General features: G+C 33.2%; 1 protein-coding gene across 2 annotated transcripts; it reads right to left on the reverse strand.

Moving 5' to 3' along the window:
• Nucleotides 1-13,911: 13,911 nt before the first annotated feature.
• On the reverse strand, nt 13,912-18,412 carry RBP-DR1 (RNA-binding protein-defense related 1). Of its 2 annotated transcripts, none has more exons than XM_028078112.2 (9): nt 18,015-18,412; nt 17,847-17,929; nt 16,867-16,918; nt 16,628-16,753; nt 16,452-16,531; nt 15,105-15,284; nt 14,603-14,927; nt 14,296-14,439; nt 13,912-14,220 (listed from the first exon to the last, which is right to left on the reverse strand). In XM_028078112.2, exons 1-9 carry the CDS (start codon nt 18,184-18,186, stop codon nt 14,093-14,095), a joined length of 1,290 nt encoding a protein of 429 aa, XP_027933913.1. In that variant the 5' UTR covers nt 18,187-18,412; the 3' UTR covers nt 13,912-14,092. The 2 variants fall into 2 exon arrangements, with proteins under 2 accessions (XP_027933913.1, XP_027933914.1); XM_028078113.2 differs by having other exon boundaries at nt 14,603-14,879; nt 18,015-18,410.
• Nucleotides 18,413-21,311: the final 2,899 nt, after the last annotated feature.

Below are 21,311 nucleotides of genomic sequence, written 5' to 3' on the forward strand. Positions count from 1 at the left end.
GGAATTTATAGATGAAGAAGATATAGGGACATGAATAGTAGATAAAGGTTGAGGTATATTAGAATGTGTAGTAGTAGGGAGAGGGATGATGGATGAGGATTCATGTATATGAAAGGGAGAAGAAGTGGGATGGGTAGAAGGAGTGGTAGTAGGTATATTAGAGGTTGAAGAAGTATAATGTGAAATATCTGGATTAGATAAAGGGGGAAGAATCAAAAGAGGAGAAAAGATGGAGGTAGATGTCTTAGTGGATGGTGAATGCTGCTTAAACGAATTAGGATTGTGTTTCTAAGAAAAAATTTGTTCATTAAAGAGAACATTCCTAGAAATATATATTTTTTTAGATGGGTGCAAACAAACATATCCCTTATGTAACATCCCGCCAAGATATTACTGATTTATAAATAAATAAATGAAATAAATAACATAGCGCGTTTAATAATACCTCATTTTCCCAAAACGCGGGAAAATTTAAAACTTTATTAAATGAGCGGATAAAGTTTACAACTTCCATTACAAAACCAAAACCTCAATATTATCAAGTCACCCATCAGGGTTTACAAATGTTTTCAAAAATAATAGATAAACATAAGAGTTCCCCAAGTTGAACCCCTCTCCGCGACTAAGCTACACCAGAGCCACCTGCATCATCAACATCTGCTCCCGTGTACCGCGTACACGATCATCGCCACACACAATCAGATAGGGTGAGCTTATCAGATAAATCATATATATATACAATGCTATAAACATATATATAAACATGCATACATATCACAACACTTAACTTAACTTCCACATTGCCCTATATTTTTATTCTTGCAATCCGACCCCCAATCAGTTTATTCGTGTTCTACATCGTCTAATGATTACTTCAAGGTGACTTGCTGCCATACCTATCGGCCACAACCGATAGAGCACGTGCGGGAAAAACATGCTACAGATCATACACTGCAACGCCAAGTAGAGTTCCCGTATACGAACACAGTCCGTATCGTCCCAAGACTACCAAACTCGTCAGCCAACAACTGAGGAGGGCAATCTCTCTGGACCCATCCGTACTGGCCACAACCAGCACACTCACACCAGCAACACTCGCCAACCCGAGCCACAACTCAAGGGTTCCTCGTGTTCATCCGCCATCTCGAGCCACAACTCAAGAGATGCTATTTCGAGCCACAACTCAAGGAATATCACGTGCTTAACCCCTATCCTGAGCCACAACTCAAGGGATACGTTCCGAGCCACAACTCAAGGAACACCAGCAATCTCACCCTTAAAGCATTACTAGACGCACCGTAGATCACAAATTCATAAATAAAACTCAAAGCTGCAGCAGTATAAATCGCTTGGCGGGTGACACGTGCCGCCAAGCACTGCCAGCTCCCAGATCGCCTGGCGGGTGTCGCGTACCGCCAGGCGCCAAGTGCGTCAAAACACGTAACCTCAGTCGCAACCGCCTGGCGGGTCAATCACTACCGCCTGGCGCCGACGCTTCCGTTCCCCACTGTCACTGCTCCGTCCGCCTGGCGGAATTTACCTCTCTGCCAGGCACCACTCATTCCAGTGGTCCTCTGTATTGATGACTATCGCCTGGCGGTCTCAACCCTGCCGCCAGGCGCCATACCAGTAGCTGCACAGCACGAGTTCCAACCAGTCAAACCAGACTATATGACTCAATTTCCCCAAACCTCACCCTATAATTTCTCTCCAATCCTTTTCCACATATCCTCAAAACAAACTAAAATGTCACCAAGGCTAATATAATTCACCATTACAACTTACCATCCTTGTCCTAAATCTCTACTTGAGAGTACCAATTACCCCTAAGCTTTCACAATTGATGAAGGATTGACCCCAACCAAGGATGAAGGCACATGCTTAAGAAGACTAAGCATGTTTAGAAAGGAAGTTCACTAATCCTTCATCCCTTTTCATTTGTGTTTATTATTTTTGATTCCCAAAGTTGACTTAGTTGAATCAACTTTAGTTGACTTGTTGACCTTTGACTAGGTTTGACTTGACTTAAGCCAACATGCTAATCTATGTTTATTTGCTTTGTAGGTTAATTAGGAGTAAGAAAGCAATGCTAGGTGGCGCATGGTGATTGGGGAGCATAAATGATGTGGAAGAGAGAGTAAAGCAAAGGCATAAAGCATAAAGTAAAAGGCATGAAGCAAGTGTACCTATGTACCTTTGGTCTCCTTTGTTTTTAGCACACTTTGACCACTTTTTGGAGACATATGAGACACATTCTTTGTCTCCTTTTGTGCTAGAACGAAATTAGCCTTGCACACACCATAGTTAGCTCTTTTGTCTCTCATTTTTGTAACCTTATTTGACCTAGTTACTAGAAGCTAGGGTTAGGTTTTTGTAGAGACATCCTTAGGTATCTTTAATTTGCTTAGAGACCCCTAAACTCTTCTATATAAGGGGTGCTCCTAGACATGTAAAAGGGTTGAAGATTTTGAAGTAAAAACGCTCTTGTGTCTCAACCATTTGTGAGAGTTTCCTCCCTAGGGAGTGAATACTTTTAAGCTTTATCTTGCATAGCAAGTGGCGGCACACATCCACTCATCTTCAAGGTTGTCATGGCTTCTAGCCTAGCCTTGTAGTGGCGTGCTTCTCACATTTTTACCATTTCTTTCCTTTCCATTTTATGTTTTCTTCTTCCTTTAATTGTTCTTGGTTTTCTATGGTTTATGTGCTTTCCATTTCCTTTTTGTTTTGAATCAATCCATCATCTTCTTCTCTTGAGCTTTGTGAAAGGAACCTTCACATCTAGATAGCTTGCTATCTTAATGTCCAGTGGGGATTTCACTTAGCTTTCTTAATCAACTCACACCATATTCAATAATCTTAAAAAAGGAACAAGTTAATCCTTCATCAACAATTCAACTTGTCGCACATAGAACAGAATTCTAACTTATTTAACTCAAAATCACCTATTACCATCACACCAATTTTAACTCATATCACGATCTAATTTACTTTGGTTCTCTGTTATTCTCATGTACTCCTTTTCACATAACCTACCCACCATCTAGGTAAATTTCATTTCATAAAAACTCTCCATCCCCAGTGACTCCAATTGTCTTCTAACTGAACTCATTATCATACAAAACTTCCTTTAACCTTCAGCTCCCCCCCTTCAACCAGGAAAACGCCACTCCTGCACTACCATCGCCGTCGCCTGGCGGCAAGTTTCATGCCGCCAGGCGGTGCATCAGATCTGGAAATTTCCAGATTTCTGCAATACACCATTCGGACTCCAGACCACACTCTGTCCTCACAATCTCACATATATAAAGCCCCTTATCTGACTGTACCTACTCCATAAATTTTCCTTTCAGAATTTTCACTCACCCGCACTTCACAGTACCAAATTTTCCCAATCTTTCAACCTTAATACCTAGTTGTACTGTTCTATTCGATTAAACTTTTATATCACAGCATTCAACAAGAATTTCGACATCCAATCATTCTCTATGACTTATCCTAGAGTTTTCCCTGTTTGGAAATCACCCAGAACCCCCAAAATTATGAAATTCGAGACCTAACGCTTGCGTCGCCTGGCGGATGGATCAACACTGCCAGGCTCTTCATCCCAAAACCCAGAAAATGATAGGAACGCCATACGTCGCCTGGCGGCCGGGATTGTGCCGCCAGGTGGTTTCCCTTCCAGAACCCCAAAACCAGCTTACACAGATGAGTCGCCTGGCGGTGGTTCATCACCCGCCAGGCGATTTCTGGAAATTTTCCAGAAATGCAAAAATTCATGAACACATCAGCAGATAGACATTCAATTTAACATACATCACATATTATCATTATTTAAAATAAAACAACGGAGTCCAGCTCCCCTAACCTGGTTCTCATTCGCTTAAGCTTGACAATTTGTAAGATTCCCCCTTGATCACCCACCTTCCTTGCTTCCTCACTATTCGGCAACGCAAAATCACACCAGAACCTCTCACACTCTCTCAGATTTTCGCTCTCTCTTTAGGTATAGTTTCCCAGCTTATCAAACCTTAGTCCTTAACCTAATTTTCCTTTTTAAAGTGTGCCTAAACTAAGTGATTAATTACCAAAACGAAAATGGCATTGAATAAGACATAATGTGCCATTCAATCCCTCCCTATGGCTGCCCTTCCAGTCTCCTTTGGCTGCCCACTCACTTAGGTTTCCTTCCCACCTTTCCATATTCACGTCAAAACCAAAAATGCCAAAAATATAAAGTTTAATGTAAGTTCTCCAAGGCTTGAACCCATAACCATGCAATTGCCAAATCAATATCAAACCATCATGCCAATTCATATTTCATGCTAGAAATCACAATTCAATTATCATAATATAGAAGAACCTGTTTTCATAGATTTAAATAATAAAACCATAATCATCAAAAGTTAGCATACATAGGACTCGAACCCAAGTCCTTTTGCACAATCAAAGTGCTCTCTACCACATGAGCTAGCACTTTTCCACATTATACCAACCATAATTAATATTATAATTATTTCTCCTCCCGTATTTATTAATTAATTAATTATTTAATTAATTAAATTCTACGGGTCTTACAATACTCCCCCCTTTTAAAATTTTTCGTCCTCGAAAAAGAGAACTTACCAGTGAAGAGATGAGGATAGGACCGCCTCATGACATCATCCATCTCCCATGTCATTTCTTGAGTTGCCTCATCCCATAGGACTTTCACGGTTCTGATTTCCTTCCCTCTGAGCTGTTTTGTTTGAGAATCCAAGATTCTTACTGGTCCGGCTCCAATGGTTAAGTCCTCCCGTATCTGCACATCGTCATCCTCCAGGACATGTGTAGGATCAGCTATGTATTTTCTCAACTGTGACACATGGAAAACATTATGCAAGTTTCCCAAGTGTGGTGGCAATGCCATCTCGTACGCTGCAGGACCAATCCTCCTCATGATCTGATATGGTCTGATGAATCGAGGTGTCAGCTTCCCCGATTTAAGTGCCCTGCCAATACCTGCAGTAGGGGTAACTCTGAGAAATACGTGGTCCCGTGCTTCAAACTCAAGCGGCCTCCTCCTCTTGTCCGCGTACGACTTCTGCCTGCTCTGAGTCACGCGCATCCGATCCTGAATCACCCTCACCTTCTCGGTGGTCTGCTGTAAGAATTCTGGTCCAAGAACCACTGCCTCGCCATCCTGCTGCCAACACAATGGCGTCCTACATCTCCTACAATACAGGGCCTCGTAGGGAGCCATTCCAATACTAGTATGATAACTGTTATTATACGTGAATTCTACCAATGGCAACACATCACTCCATGTACCCAGATGGTGTAAAACACATGTTCTCAACAGGTCCTCCAATGATTGTATAGTCCGCTCAGACTGTCCATCCGTCTGAGGATGGTAGGCGGAGCTCATCCTAAGCTGAGTACCCAAAGCGTTCTGCAACGACTGCCAAAACCTCGATGTGAACCTCGGGTCTCTGTCTGACACAATACTCGTCGGTACTCCATGTAATCTGACAATCTCTCGCACATACAAATCCGCCAGCCTATCCATATTCATCTTCTGATTAATCGGCAGAAAATGAGCACACTTCGTCAACATGTCTACTATCACCCATATTGAGTCGTGCACTCTCACTGATCTCGGCTGGTGAGTGATGAAATCCATGGAAATGCTGTCCCATTTCCACTGTGGAATGTCCAGGGGTTCTAACATACCACCCGGTCGCTGATGTTCTATCTTCGCTTTCTGACATACCAAGCAAGAAGCGACATAATCAGCCACATCCGTCTTTATACCCGTCCACCAGAAAGAGGCTTTCACATCCTTGTACATCTTAGTCATACCCGGGTGTATGCTAAGACGACTCTTATGCCCCTCATCTAGGAGCATCTTCCTCAGAACCTTGCTGTTAGGAACACACACTCTCTCCCTGAACCGTAGAATCCCATCTCTGCCCATCCGAAAATCCTTCCTCTTCTCAGTGCCCAACTCACCAATTATCAACTGCAGCTCCTGATCCTTACCCTGTTTCACACGGAGCTCATCTAGGAACTCATTCGTGATCCTCAACATACTGCATCGTATCTGTCCAGGCCCCATATCCATCCCCAGATTCATGTCCCTCAACTGTTCTATCAGCTCCAACTCTCTAATCATCATAGCTGATACATGAATTCTCTTCCTACTTAAGGCATCCGCTACGACGTTAGCTTTACCAGGATGGTACAATAGCTCAAAGTCGTAGTCCTTTAAGTACTCCATCCAACGCCTCTGTCTCATGTTCAGCTCTTTCTGATCAAACAAGTATTTCAAACTCTTATGATCGCTGAATACCTGGAACTGTGCTCCATACAGGTAATGCCTCTATGTCTTAAGAGCAAACACGACTGCCGCTAACTCCAAGTCGTGTGTCGGGTAATTCTTCTCATGCACCTTCAACTGTCTCGATGCATAAGCGACAGGCCGTTTATCCTGCATCAGCACACAACCTAACCCCTGATACGAGGCATCACAGTACACCTCAAATGTTTTATTCGTGTCAGGGATTGCCAATATTGGTGCGGTGGTCAGTCTTTTCTTCATATCCTCAAAGCAAGCTTCACATCCATCTGTCCAGGAGAAAGGTTGGTCCTTTCTCGTAAGTTGTGTAAGAGGACTCACCATCTTGGAGAAACCCTCCACAAACCGTCGATAATACCCTGTCAAACCCAGAAAACTCCGCACCTCTGAAGACAATGACACTTGCCAAGTACCTTGACACGTGGCGATACCTTGCCACGTGTCACATCAAGGATTTGACACGTGACAAAAAAAATTTAAAAAAAAAATTCAAAAAAAAAATTCAAAATTCAAAAAAAATTCAAAAAAAATTCAAAAAAAAATTCAAAAAAATTTAAAAATCCGGAGGCTGACACGTGACAAGGTAGTTAACGCCGTTTGTGAAGACTTAACTGAGGGTACTACATTGATGCAATAATCAAAATTGGGTACTAAATTGAGACAAAGTTCAAAGTGGTACCATTTTGAAATTTTCGAACCAAAATGAATATGATTCGAATAATGAAACCTTAAATAAAGTAGCCCTGCCAATTATAAATCTTCGTGTATAACAAAACAGTTGGTTTTGGAAAATTTAGTTTGTTCCTGTTATTATGTTCTGTTTTATTTTTCTATTAATTTTACCTTAAATTTGTTTTGTTTTTGTAGTATAATTCTAGGCATATATAGTAAATGTTTGCATTTCAGTTTTAATTTTATAAATACCAACAAAGTTGTTTAGTAGATGAAATTGACATTTTTTAGTTGTTGTTTCTAGTTAATTCTAATAGTATTAGGCTTGTTTCAGTTTTAAATACTCATTTTAGTAGTGTTCTAGATTAGTTTATCGAGTGGTGCAAATGATGATTTTAAATTTCTGCATAATTTTCAATAGTTAGTTTTATTTCCATTTCACGAAACTATCGAGAGAGAAATGGAGCAATAGTAAAACAAGAAAATGCAGAGGAAGCATAACAGGTAGCAATCTGTTTTAGGAAATAGAATTGAAGTTATTCATTGACCTTTTCTGTTAAATTTTGGTTATGAATTTCTTTGAGTGTAGTATTCAATTATTTGCTTTGAGCTTATTATTTTTGTACTTTTATTGAATGATCATGCTAAAACTCTTGTAGATATATCGGGGTTTAAATTATTTGCATCACGTCGTGATTGGAGTTTGTCATGGGGACATGAAATCCCAAAATTTATTGGTAAGAATTTTTTTTTTCTTTAAAATTTCTTGTTTATTAAATGTATTTTATATATATTTATATATATTCCTTGCAAGCACAAGAAGAAAATCATTACAAGTATCATGCTTAATTCCATTAATTGAATCAATTGATAAAAAATTTGCATGCTAAACTCATTTAATTTTTTCCTGGGGCAAACGTTTTTAAAATATAGATATCCTATATGTTATTTGTTTGGAATAATATATTGTATTTTGATGGATACTTGTTTATCTGAAAATATTCTTTGTTTTGTTCTTTGGTACTCAAATACTACAAGAAGTAACATACAATGAAGTTAACACCACTTGGCCAATGTTTTTCTAATAAAACAATAACTTCCTCCCGCTAAGCACTAGAATTGTATGAAGATTTTATGGTATAATAAAATTGATTTTTACCTAAATCTTGTCTAAGGATTGTTTGAATTTCACAAAATATTATTCTTATTTCTAGATAGATAAATAGGTAACAATTTAAAAATGTTAAAAAAAACAATTAGTAACATTTCTTAATTATTACAAAATAAGATAATTGATAATATTCAGTAAAACGATAAAAAATACACCAATAACATTTTCTTTAAATGTTAAAAAATGTATAGGTAACATTTTCAAATGTTACAAAAAAAATTAAATTCATAACACTTTTTAAATGTCAGTAAAAATGTTAATTGGTAACATATCTAAAAATGTTAATTGGTAACATGCTATTTAAACAATATGTGTATAAATATTAACTTCGCAAATTGTAACATTTATATATATATATATATATATATATATATATATATATATATATATATATATATATATATATATATATATATATATATATTGTAGTGGATGGTTAAGCATGTCGAGAAAGATGAAGAGAGAAAAGCGAAAATGTTATCATAATAAAAGACTATTTGTAATTACAAAGAAAGGAAAAACAATATATAACCATGCATGCAGGTATAACTACATGAGTTAAAGACTATAACTACCAACTACTAATTATACAAGAAGTACATTAACTGTCATTCAAAAATTTTATATTTTTCAATTGAGTTTGTACTTTTAATTTTTATTTTTTTTTCAAATTATGTGACTATAGCTTACTCTGCCATTTTTATGTCCTTAACTCCACATATTAATAAAAATGGAATTTTGTAATTAATAAAATATAATATTAAAATAATAAAAATTATTAATCATTTTATATTAATCCATGTTAAAAATTATAAGATTTTGTAAATTTTAAAATAATAAAAACTACTAATAATTTTACATTATCCAACAATATTATTTTATTAATTAGAAAATCCCACATATTAATTCGTAAAAAATAAAATAAAATAACATAACACTAAATCTCCAAAAATAAATAAAAATAAAAACCCAATCGAGAATATAAAAATTTGAAACCAAGTAAAAATTAATAAAAATTCTATTAAAATTATAAACTTAAAACTTAATTTAGAGTTTATAGAGAATTATTTATTAAATTTATGTTTAAAGTACTACATTATCCATAGATATAAAAGATTTGCAATCATAGCTAATCATAGTTTATGGAATGCATGCGTAGAATAGGGCAGTGGACGCCAAACTCCAAAAAGTAGCCGCCAATGCCGAGAGATTACTAATTATTAAGGATATGCACTATGTTTACGTGTCCGTTATTTCAACTATATTTTAATAATTCAGAAGAGTTTTCAACTTAATTATATTTCCCCCAATCTATTTATTATTCGTTTGAAAGTTTTACATTCATTTATATTTTTTGACATATTTTGCTTCTAACTTTATAAAATTATATAATAATTTGAGCGGTAATTGACTTGATTCCTTTGAATAAGATTTATATTTAAATATCGTGGATAATTAAAATGAGAACGAAACTTCACTGAAAATAGTCAACTAAATTTGAAGATTTACTGTTGACATACTTTAAATCTTAAACATATTTCTCATGATAAACTACCAATAAACATATATATTTAAAATAACTTGTTAATATTATCATGACTTTTAATCAATTTTATTAAATAAAATTATTTTAATTTTGTACGGGTGGTTTTCCTGTGTTAAGTAACTATATTCTATGATTAGTCTAATAAAGTAGATTCTCTTTTTATGTTAACAATTATTTATTTCTAATTTACTTTTTATAAATAATTCTTTATTTGTATTTTTAAAGACTAATAATTATTCTTAAATTTTTTTTAAAATTATTCTGATGGTTTTTTTTATTTATTAACAATTATTTTTTTTTCTTCATTATTTTCACTTTATCTTTAATAAATATAAATTTACTTCTATAATTATATATAAAGATAATTTTTTCTTTTATGTATACACTTATTTATTCCTTATTTACCCTTTACAATATAAATATTTATTTATTTTTAAAGACTAACCATTATTTTTACATGTTTTTTATAAAATTATTCTAACCGTTATTTTTTTCAAATTCATTAACAATTATTTTTTCTTTTTTTCTTCATTTATTCAATTTTATTTTTAATATATATATTTACTTATATATTAATTTAATCATATTACAATATTATAGCGTCATAGCGTCTTGTTTAGGCGGGTTAAAAGAAGAATAATTTTGTTAATAATGATATAAAGAAAGTATTTTTATGTTATTACTAGAGATGGCAAATAAACCCGTCCCCGTGAGTATTATCCGAACCCGTCCCCGTTTTGACGGGGAATCCCCGCATTGACTGGGTATGGGTATGGGTATGGGGAATCCCCGACTTTTTCAATTGGGTATGGGGATGGGTATGGGGATGTACATATACCCGCCATAATACCCGTCCCCGCCATATCTTTATTCTCGTTTAAATTATTAAAATATTCACAATTAATCAAGTAACCCATATATATATATATATATATATATATATATATATATATATATATATATATATATATTCTATTTTTTATTTCTTTTAATTATTTCATTTGTCATTAAACTCATTCTCATATCCAATATATTTTTTATCTTATCATAACCTTTATGTAATTATGTTAAAATAATGTATGTTAATAAAAAAAAATTATGCCTTACATTTGAATATTTATATTATTTTTTAATATTTTTATTTATTATAAATTTTCCTTTCACATGAGAATGTTTATACTCTCAATTTAAGGTAATATAAAAAAAATTCTTTACTTATTATTATTATTATTATTATTAATTTTTGTTTAATTTGAAGAACTCTTTTGTTTCATTAAAATAATTTTCGTTATTTTTCAACCATTAAGTATATATGTTGATATTTGAAAAGTTTTCTTAGTTCTCTGAGATATTTTTCGCCTTATCATACCTTAGTTATACATTTGATTTCCTTTGTGTGATTTTTTTCGATAGTCTCTCAAATTATTTCTAAAACACACATTTGTTAGTTTTTTAATATTTTTATTTATTGTTTTTATTTTCATCATGTAGAATAATATATCATAATGTAATTGTTTCACTTTAAATTCTGTTTGAAGTGGTTAAAATTTTATATATATATATATATATAATGATATTTAGGAATAGTATATGATAATTCACTACAAGAAAAAATGAAATGGTGACTGATTTAGTCAGTAACCCATATCAGTCACTATTTTTCGTCATTGGTGGTAGTAGTTGATTTATTGTCTAAATTAGTGACTGATTCAATGATCGAATCGGTACTTGATTTAGTGACCAATTTAATTACTAATTTATTTGTAATTTAATGACAAATTTTTTGGTCACTAATGATATTTCTATTTATTTTTAACCACTTCAAACATAATTTAATAATTAGTTCTCTAAGGTTTTTTTCATTTTATCATACCTTAATAATACATTTGATTTCCTTTGTGCGATTTCTTTCGATAGTCTCTCAAATTATTTCTAAAACACACATTTGTTAGTTTTTTAATATTTTTATTTATTGTTTATTTTCATCATGTAGAATAAAATATTTCGATATATTCTATCTAATTATTTGTTATTTTATAACTCACTATTAATCATACTGTAATTTTTTTTTACTTTAATTGTATAAATAACTTTTATTTACTACAATATACAAATTTAATGTAATTTCTATGAATATTTTTTTGTCACTATGCAACATATATTGAAGTTCAAAAGATACAAAATCTATGTCAAAATTTTATTATTATGTTTATTATTTGTTTTTTGTGTTATTTTGATCAAGTGATGTATTATAACTTTTTATTAGTGTATAAAAAAGAGATTCATTATAATTTAAAAAATTGAAGTAAACAAATATTTAAAATATATTTTAATTTGAATATTTGTTCTTTGTATCATTTTGATCAAGTGATATATTATAACTTTTATTAGTGTATAAAAAAGAAATTCATTAGAATTTAAAAAATTGAAGTAAACAAACATTTAAAATATATTTTAATTTGAATATTTGTTTTCCTTTTATATTTTTTTTGAAATATTTTTTAATTTTATCAACTAAGTTCATCAATGTTGTAGTTTGCAAATTTAATAAATGTTTTGGTTCACATGAAATTTTATTTGGTATTCTAATATAAAATATAAACAATTATAATTTATTTTATTGTATTTGGCATCGAAGAAAATCCTCCTAATATTGAATATTTCATAATATTATGTTTTCTTTATCGTAATTTTTTTTCTTTTATAAAAATTAATATTGAAGTAGTTAGAACATGGATACGGGTATGGGTACGAGATTATACCCGTTATCCGGTGGGGATGGGGATGGGAAAAAAGTTTGATACCCGTTGAGTTTGGGTTTGGGTATGGGGATGAATTTTTTATGCGGGGATGGGTATGGGATAGTGAAACCCATCCCCGCCCCGTTGCCATCCCTAGTTATTACTTTAAGTAGGCATATTTCGTTGCCACAATAACAACATGGTTTTCATTCCTTATATTTTGTATTTTAGTTTTTTTTTTTTTAATTATTGACATTAACTTTTTTTTCTTAATCTGAATTCACCTGATTTGATAGGTTTCAGCTCTCAAGCCAAGGTTTCAATGGGGTAAAATAGTCTAGTCCACTTCAATTCCAATATTTACCAAATATTCATAGCCTCACGTACTATGTTTAGTTTAAGAAGAAGAAAAAAGAACAAGAGATGGCTTTTCTGAAGTTATTTAGTAAAAAAAATGAAAGAAAGTAAAGTTAAATATGCCTGTGAAACATTATCCATACCCTTTTGTACGAAAAGTATACGCATAAGTAAGGCTGTTTTAGGTATTTAATGATTAAACTGTCTTCTTCCTCCCCTACTTTACGTTTTGCAAAGATTTTAAATTTAGGGCGTAACCTTTTTTTTTTTTTCTCATTTCTATTTTCTAAGGAATCAATCGAAACAAAGGAAAAAATAATGGTTTTATCATATTTCCTCCTTCCTATTCGGTGAAGAAATATTTAAACTAAATAAAAATCAAGTATAACATAAAGACATTCATTAAATGTCATTACTTGTTGTCGAAATGAAATTCTAAATCTAATTAGAGAACACCCATAACTTTTATAATGCTGCATGTAAATTTTCTTCTGATTTAAAGAACAACCAGGTCAGATCCAACTTTCGTTCTTTTAACCCATGACTTAATCAAAATGGCTAAATTGAAAAAAAAGGGGGAAACCTAACTTTCACCTCTCAACTCAATCCAACTTATTAATTTTTGTTCTGTTCAATTTTTATTTTGTCAAGCTGATCAGGTGTTCAACTCTAACTAAAATATCATTAATTCTCTTTTTACGTATTTCCTATTTAATAATGACTATATAATGTAGCACAAAGAATGAGATTAAATAAGATTGTTCTAGTCTGAATGGAATAACATTTTACTTCAATCAAAGTATTCATTAACCTGCATGCATTAACAATTAATATCAATATAGTAGAATGGAAGCAATAATAAGAGTAAAAAAAATTACCAACCCGAATCCCTCACCCCGTCGACTACTGTGCCACTAACCTGATCCAGCTGGAAATAATTAGCAAATAATGGAAGGTGAAAACAATAGTTCATGCTTCCTACATGGTAAACACTGAAAAGAAATAGCAGTGAACTAAGCGCAACACAGAAACATACTACTGTTTTGTGTCTATGCGAGACCCAGAATATTGATATTCTCATACCGGATGAAACCAATAAAGAAATGAACTTCTAATATAATCAATATGTGTTCTATGGGAAAAATCAATAAATTAATAATCAATGTCTAAATGAATTTTCCATGTTACAGAAAATTACAAATTGTATTGACAACAGATGGGTCAGGAGAAATGAGAATTATACAGCTTTCTATTATCCATCATCATCATCAGTAAAGCTTACTCTGTTTGTTGTCCCTCTTAAGCTGAACCTTTAATTTCTTACCACCTAATTGGCAACCGTTCATCATACTAATGGCAGATTGAGCAGCTTCTGGAGTATCGTAACTAACAAACCCTGCAAACGGGAGCTAATAAGATACAAGCTCCACCCAAAACTCATCAAATTCATTAACAGGCCTAACAGTCTTACCAAAACATTTGCTTACACCAGTCGCTTTATCAACAAAAATTTTAGCACTCAAAACTCTACCAAACTGCTGAAATGCATCTGCCAGCTCTTGATCTCCGTATTCTTGAGGAATGTGATAAATAAATAAATTGGCACCGGGTGGTCCTAAGAAAATTTGAAATAATGAAAATAAATTCAATTATCAAGGGAACTAACATTTCCCGCTCTAAGGAAAGACATAAGGAAAAGGCCTATCATATGTTCATACAAATGCATGCATGTTATGTACACACAACGTGCACAACAAAAAAATATAGATAATAACAACCTTCAATCTGACCATTGGAACTTTTGCTGGCACCTGAAGATGAGTAGTTGCTATTCCCACCTCCAGGTGAAACAGAACCAAGAGAACTACTCACTGGCCTCGGACTTGCCATTCCTCTGGGATATACCATTGGATGCTGTATACCTGGCATGGCAGGATATGAGCCCATGTAACTTGCAGGAGGGGCAGGATAATTTCTAGGGTTCATACTGTGACCAAGTTCAGGCCTCACTGCATTTACTTGGTTCATGTTCATATTATGAAAACCTGGTTGATTCTGCATTGGTGGAAAACGGTATGGCATGAGCCCATAACCCCCAGGAGCCTATTAAGAAAACATGATTATTCAAACAAATACCTTCATCAAGATGTTAGGCATGGCAAATAGCAAACATTAATTCATAAATGTAATAATATCAGATAAGGCATTGTGATTAAACTGAAGAAAGCTCACTGGGGGAAAAATGAACATATTCTACTAGCGCATTGCAACAAAACTAACCTGATAACCATATCCATTATATGGAGGAACATAACCCATTGGCACGGCTCCATATAATGAGGGTTGTTGAGGATCAGCATGAGGCATGTTAGCAACTTGGGACTGCGCTTTTTGAGCCCTTCGAGTTTGTCTTTCCTTTTCAGTATCTGCCCATTTAACAACCAAAGGAACACTTGAACCCTGCAGAAGGAAAAATAATCATCACATTCCAATTGTCTGAATTCATTTAATTCAGTTAGCCATTTCATTGACAATTTTCACCATGTATGAGTAGCAAAAATATCAACCACTAAGGAAGAAAAGTTCTATTGTTTGTGGTAACATGGTAAAATATAATTAGGTTCTAAATGAAGATAATATTTCATTAGTCAACGTCTGAAACATTAGTGGCGGTGGAGTGGAAATGTAAATTTGAAGTACATCATATGCCAATTAGTTCTGAATGAATGAAATGCACGTATAGCTCCACCACAATGCTAGTTTGCAAGTGTGTTAGCTTCTTCTGTATATTTATCACGTCATACGTGTGATTGCATATGAGCACAAGTGTGTTTCTATATAACAATCCCAAGTTTCAGCTACATTCAGATAGGACTCTTTTAATGCAAACATATAGCAAGCCTAACAGGCCAGGGCTTGAATTTTCTGATTTGCCAAGCTTGAATTCTGTCCAACCCCATCATATAAACATCGAGTCAACCTAAGCCTACAAATTATCTTACACAAACTAAATGTAGGCTTGTTTCCCTTTCATAAAATTGCTGGGCCCAAAACCAGCTCTACACTACTAAATCAAGAGAAGGGACAAAAAAATAGAATAATAAACCAAGTACTGGGCTCCAGCAGCAAAATTTGAGACACATAATTAAATGTTCACATTCCTCACCAACAGGATTTTGTGGCTAGAAGCTGCTTGAAGGGTGCTGCAATAACCATTTAACACTAAAATTGTAACTTAGTTTTAGAGCATGCATTTTTCCATTTTACGACATTAGGAACAACAAATATGCTCATGAATCTAAAACAGCTCCCAATGAGAAGAATGACTAATAATGTCCAATCCATTAAGCTGAATATTAGTCAGTTCTAATTTACAATTTAGCCGACAGTATGGGCAAAATTGAAATACTGTCTCCAAATTGGACATTATCATCAATTAACTGACCATATAGTTGCATTCACAAGGTGCATTAAATCAATTTCTCACGTTCCCTACATAACTATCACATAGTAATCAACGAAAAATGCCTAAACACTCATAATATTACACACGTGTTCCACTAGTACCAGTAACCAAATCAATAAATACTGTGAAATATTCATGTGATGGTTTTAACAAACCCCAACCTCCATTGTATGCTTTCCATTGATGGCCTCAAGAGCAGCTACGGCCTGTTCTTTGGTTTCATACTTCAAAAATGCACACCCTACACAAAGGAATACAGCTACAATAAAGCTTTGCTATTAAGAAGCACCAAATCCCAAAAGGAACAAAGGATAGCTTCATCTGTAACATTAGGCACCTTTACTTGTCTGCTGGGAACCTCTTAAAATCTGTAAATCCTTTATGTTTCCATACTTTGAGAAAAGATCCGAGACCTCATCTTCAGAAATATTCTTTGGAAGCATGCCAATAAAGAGTTTGTGTTCTGGACACAGATAACAGAATATTATTTATGGAGACACTATACTCGTCTACATAGTGCATAACAAAGGAGTTGCGGAACAAAATATTTGACTACAACATGAAGATATATCAAACCTAATCTTTCCAATTCGCCATCAGCATACTTCACTTGCAACGGACTGGAAGCCTGAATTGGACACAAGAAATAGGATGCTTACCAATCAGAAGGAGAATAGTATTATCGTCAGATCGTAGTAACTAAAGTAAAAATGTCATTTGTCATCAATTGCACTCGTGCGGCCAGTCAAAAATTCAAATATTTTAAATTTGATTCAGCTTGTAATGCATGTTTCAATCGCAACAATCTGGACCAAGAATTAAACAGAATAGTAGATACCCAGCCTGGATGCCTAAGCAACCAACTGAAAGTGGAAGGACCTTTGCCCATTAAAAATATCAAAGATGCATAAAAGCATGTTTTCTAAAAGACATCATTGACAATTCATTAACACTTACTTTTACCTTTTCAGTTTACAGAAAAACAACAAACATGGACTCGCAAATAATGAACACGTATTGCTCACCGGACCGCAACTTTGAAAACAAATTTGACCTGTGTGCATATAATCTCAGAACAACTATAAATAATTACACGACTGACTCCAACTTCTAGTTGCAAAGTGCAAACCTTTCGACGACCAATCTTCCCTACGCTTAAATCAGTTTAACGGGCATGTATTTCATAATGATAAAAATAAATTATAAAAAAAATCTTATTTAGATTTCTATTCGATCTCTCAAAGTTAGCATAGATTGAGGCCTACCCTAATAATATTAGGTGTTTAGTTAAACCGTGATAGTGTGCGTAGGATGCCCAAATATCAAACATAGCAAGTGCTAGATAAATAGATAGATACAAATTGCTAAAAATAGAGAGATGTAGTGGGCAAATCAAGAGGTGGTGGTCAGCATCAGCGACTTTTATAGAAGCAGCCACTTATTCCACACTAGGATTCAAATTCCATGCCATCAAAACATTCCACTGTGAACACTCTCAAAGAGCAGACAACAAGAAGAAGAGGAAAAACGAAGATGCTCGGTGGAAGCCCACTCACCCCAGGCAGCGTTTTCTTGTTGTGACAGGCATTGACCGCCTTATCCGCTTCTTCCCTGGACGGACAAATCAGAAAGCAGCATCCTGCGAGCAAACAAACACAAATCCGAAGCATGCGACCACGCACATTTGAATTTGAACTGAAATTGGAGTTTGGGACGGTTACTACCTCGGGAGGCACGAGAAACTTTGTCTCTGATGATGTTGACCTCGTCAACCAACGCGAACTCCTTGAACATTGCAAGCACTTCATCCTCCGTCATGCGCTTCGGCACTTGACCTACGAACAGCTTCACACTCTCCTCGCTACTCGATTTACTCTCTTCCTTCACCTCCGCCATTAATGACAGCCACAACCACCACCAATCTCTCTCTCTCTCTCTCTGGTTTTCTCCGAGTAACACTCTCTCTTGCTTCTCTTCTTCCGCTACGCTTCTTTCTCCAAAACCTTGGCGTGTAGCTTCGAAAATTTGGGCGCCTGTGCCTCTACGTGTCGTGTGATTTGGTTTGGATTGGAGTGGTCGCAGGGAAATAGCAACAGCAATTGCAATAGGAATAGCAAACGCGAACTTAGATCTTCCATAATATTATTATTATTATTATTATTAATAAATAATAGTTATTTTGAAATTAGAAAATAAAATACGATGGCATTGTTAAGAGTGAATAATGGTTTGAGTAAGGGCTGGAATGTGGAGAATTTTACGAAGATGCCACGAGGTACAGCTGTTGATGAAGTGGGCTTGTTGGTTCGTGGTGGTGGTGGTAGTGGCGTAGTGGGTGCTGCTGGTGGGGTGGGTGCCCTTCATTCTTCAATCTTTATTCTCACTCAACTTATTAATCAAACTTCTAATCTAATCATTTAATCTAATCCAAATGCTAATCATTTTCTTCCTAATAATAATACCACTCTCCAAACAATCACGTGAATAACAATAATAATAATACACCGTGTTATCGCCTAATGTATAGGTTTTTGTGTAGCGGAATAAAGGGATCGGATAAATTGATAATAGATCAAATACAAAATTTATTTTTCAATACTTTTAACTCTTATAGATTAATTAACAACAGTTTTTTTTTTTCAGTTTAACAGAATCTTTTAGTGAAATGTTGCTATTTCTTTGTGATATAATATATCCTGTAAAATATTTACTTATAGTATACGTATGTTAAATAGTGTTTTCAAATTTTTTGTCGGGTTAGACCTATTTTTTTAAATAGGTCAAAACAATGTTGGAATCGTTTTCATCTGATCTTAAGAAATTAAAAATGTAATTTTAACTTTAAATTTAGAGAAAAAATAAAAAACAAATTCAGTCATGAAGTTTATTTCAACCTATATATAAAAGTTTGATGTGTAAAATAAAAAATGTATTATTTTATTTGTTTTAATTATAATCATTACTTCTAAAAACATAACTTCACTTAAATCTATTTGAACTGCGGAGTAAATTAAATTAAAATTATTTGGTTCAAATTATTGTTTTTTTAATCTAACTCAGCCTATTTAAATAATATGATTTTACTATGGGACCATCACTTTTATCTTCTCTCCTATCTAATTCGTCACAGGTAGCAATTCAAATTTTATCTTCCACACTATTTTCATATTTTCTTCCTTATTTTCGTTTTTATCAAATAAGGAGTAGAAGTTCCAAACTTTGTTGAAGCCAATTGATGATGAATCCCATAATATAAAACAAACTAATTAAATTGTTGTTATAAAGTCTATAGTTTCAACTATAGACTTAAAATTGTTTTTTTTTTTCATTTGTTTTAATATTTCATGATTTAATTTAATGCTACAAAGTATCTTACTTTAGCCATATTTATTACATTTCAGATAACCATTTAATGATATAAGCGTAATAAATATAAAATCCTACTAAACAAACAGTTACTTATTCATTAACAAAATGTTTTTTTATCTTATATTAGTATAAAATAAAAACTAATTTGCACAAATTAAATAAAACTTCAAAATTACAAAACTAACTTTTAATAAATAAAAAAATAGCCTAATCATAACTGGATTAATTCAATATAAATTAATCAACTTTTTAAAACTTAAATCAACAAACCCAATTAAATACACTCAAGTAAAACTTAGTTTTACTTTAAACTCTCACCAATCCAACTCCTAAACATGGCCACTACACAATAAAATATTAAATTCTCATATTCCTCTCAATATATCTTAATATGGTGTTTGAATTTTGAAAATCGCTATAGACAAAATTGTCTATCCATATCAAGCTCCGTTAATTACACGTTATTCCTTTATAAATTAATAATATAATTTAGTTTAAAACGAGTTCGGCAGAATTAGAAAATGTCCCATCAAGCAGTTACCTTTTCTTATTTCAGAAATCAAATTTAGTTGCAGATTAAGGTGGTTAATGAGACAAGATAATGATAAATACTCCCATTGTTTCATAATTCCTTGAAAAATAAAGAAAAGAAAGCAACAAAAGAACAAAACTACAACATCATAACTCCTACAAAATATGCTAGTTGGAACACAGACGTTGGAACCTGTCTTGTCAAGAAACTCATAACTTTGCTAAAAAAATGCACACAACAATTCCTTTCTGCAATGAATGAGTATTTAGAAATGTAAAGTACACTGAACACTTTGCAAATTTTACTAATCATGAGCTGCAGCTGAACTTTGTCATTTTCATGCCAAACCTGTTTCTCCAAAAGAGAATTATAAAGTGGTAGACCAGTTTCATAAGGCCCTATTCTACCACACATCTATATGTACTTGCTGTTCTTTTGCTTTCTAAGATTTCAAATTTCACTCCTTTGTAATTTATTTATTAAATTATTACTAGCATAGATCATGTTTTTTACTAATCTCATTTTGAGGAAAGTTATGAACCTAAGAATCAAGACAAAATGTTTACTTGTAGTAATTTCAACATAACTATAACTTGAATCAGTGAAAATTACTATAAAACCAGATGACTTTTATTTTGTTGTGAGGTAAGGCAAATTAACAGCAATGACAGTTTCTTTCTTTTTTGTTTTTAATTTTTTCATGTGATTTTTTTAAAAAATTTTAGTATTAAATTGTAAATATTAACCACTCAAACAACTTACTATTTGAATCCATATCATATTGTGAGATGTAGTTATAACAATTGGGAAGACTATATTCAATTAATATTAGTCATAAACTCTAAATGAATAATAGTCAACATGAAAAAAATAAGTTGGTAATAATAATGTTTGAAACGTGGATAACAATAGCAATTGAAATGATTAACTTATTTAAGTATCAACAATATGAAAAGTAGTTAACCAAAGTAATGAAAGAAAATTGTTTAAAAAATTATTTTAATGGCCCAAAAAAGTATAAGTATAAATTAGTTGTGAAAAGTAAGTTAAACATGTTTTTAAATTGTCTCAAAACCAAAATGCACGAACACTAAAAAAATCACATTATTATTCAAGGGAA

The sequence above is a fragment of the Vigna unguiculata genome, chromosome 7 (assembly GCF_037176805.1).
Source record: "Vigna unguiculata cultivar grain cowpea cultivar isolate G323 ecotype 2 chromosome 7, ASM3717680v1, whole genome shotgun sequence".
Classification (NCBI taxonomy): domain Eukaryota; kingdom Viridiplantae; phylum Streptophyta; class Magnoliopsida; order Fabales; family Fabaceae; genus Vigna; species Vigna unguiculata.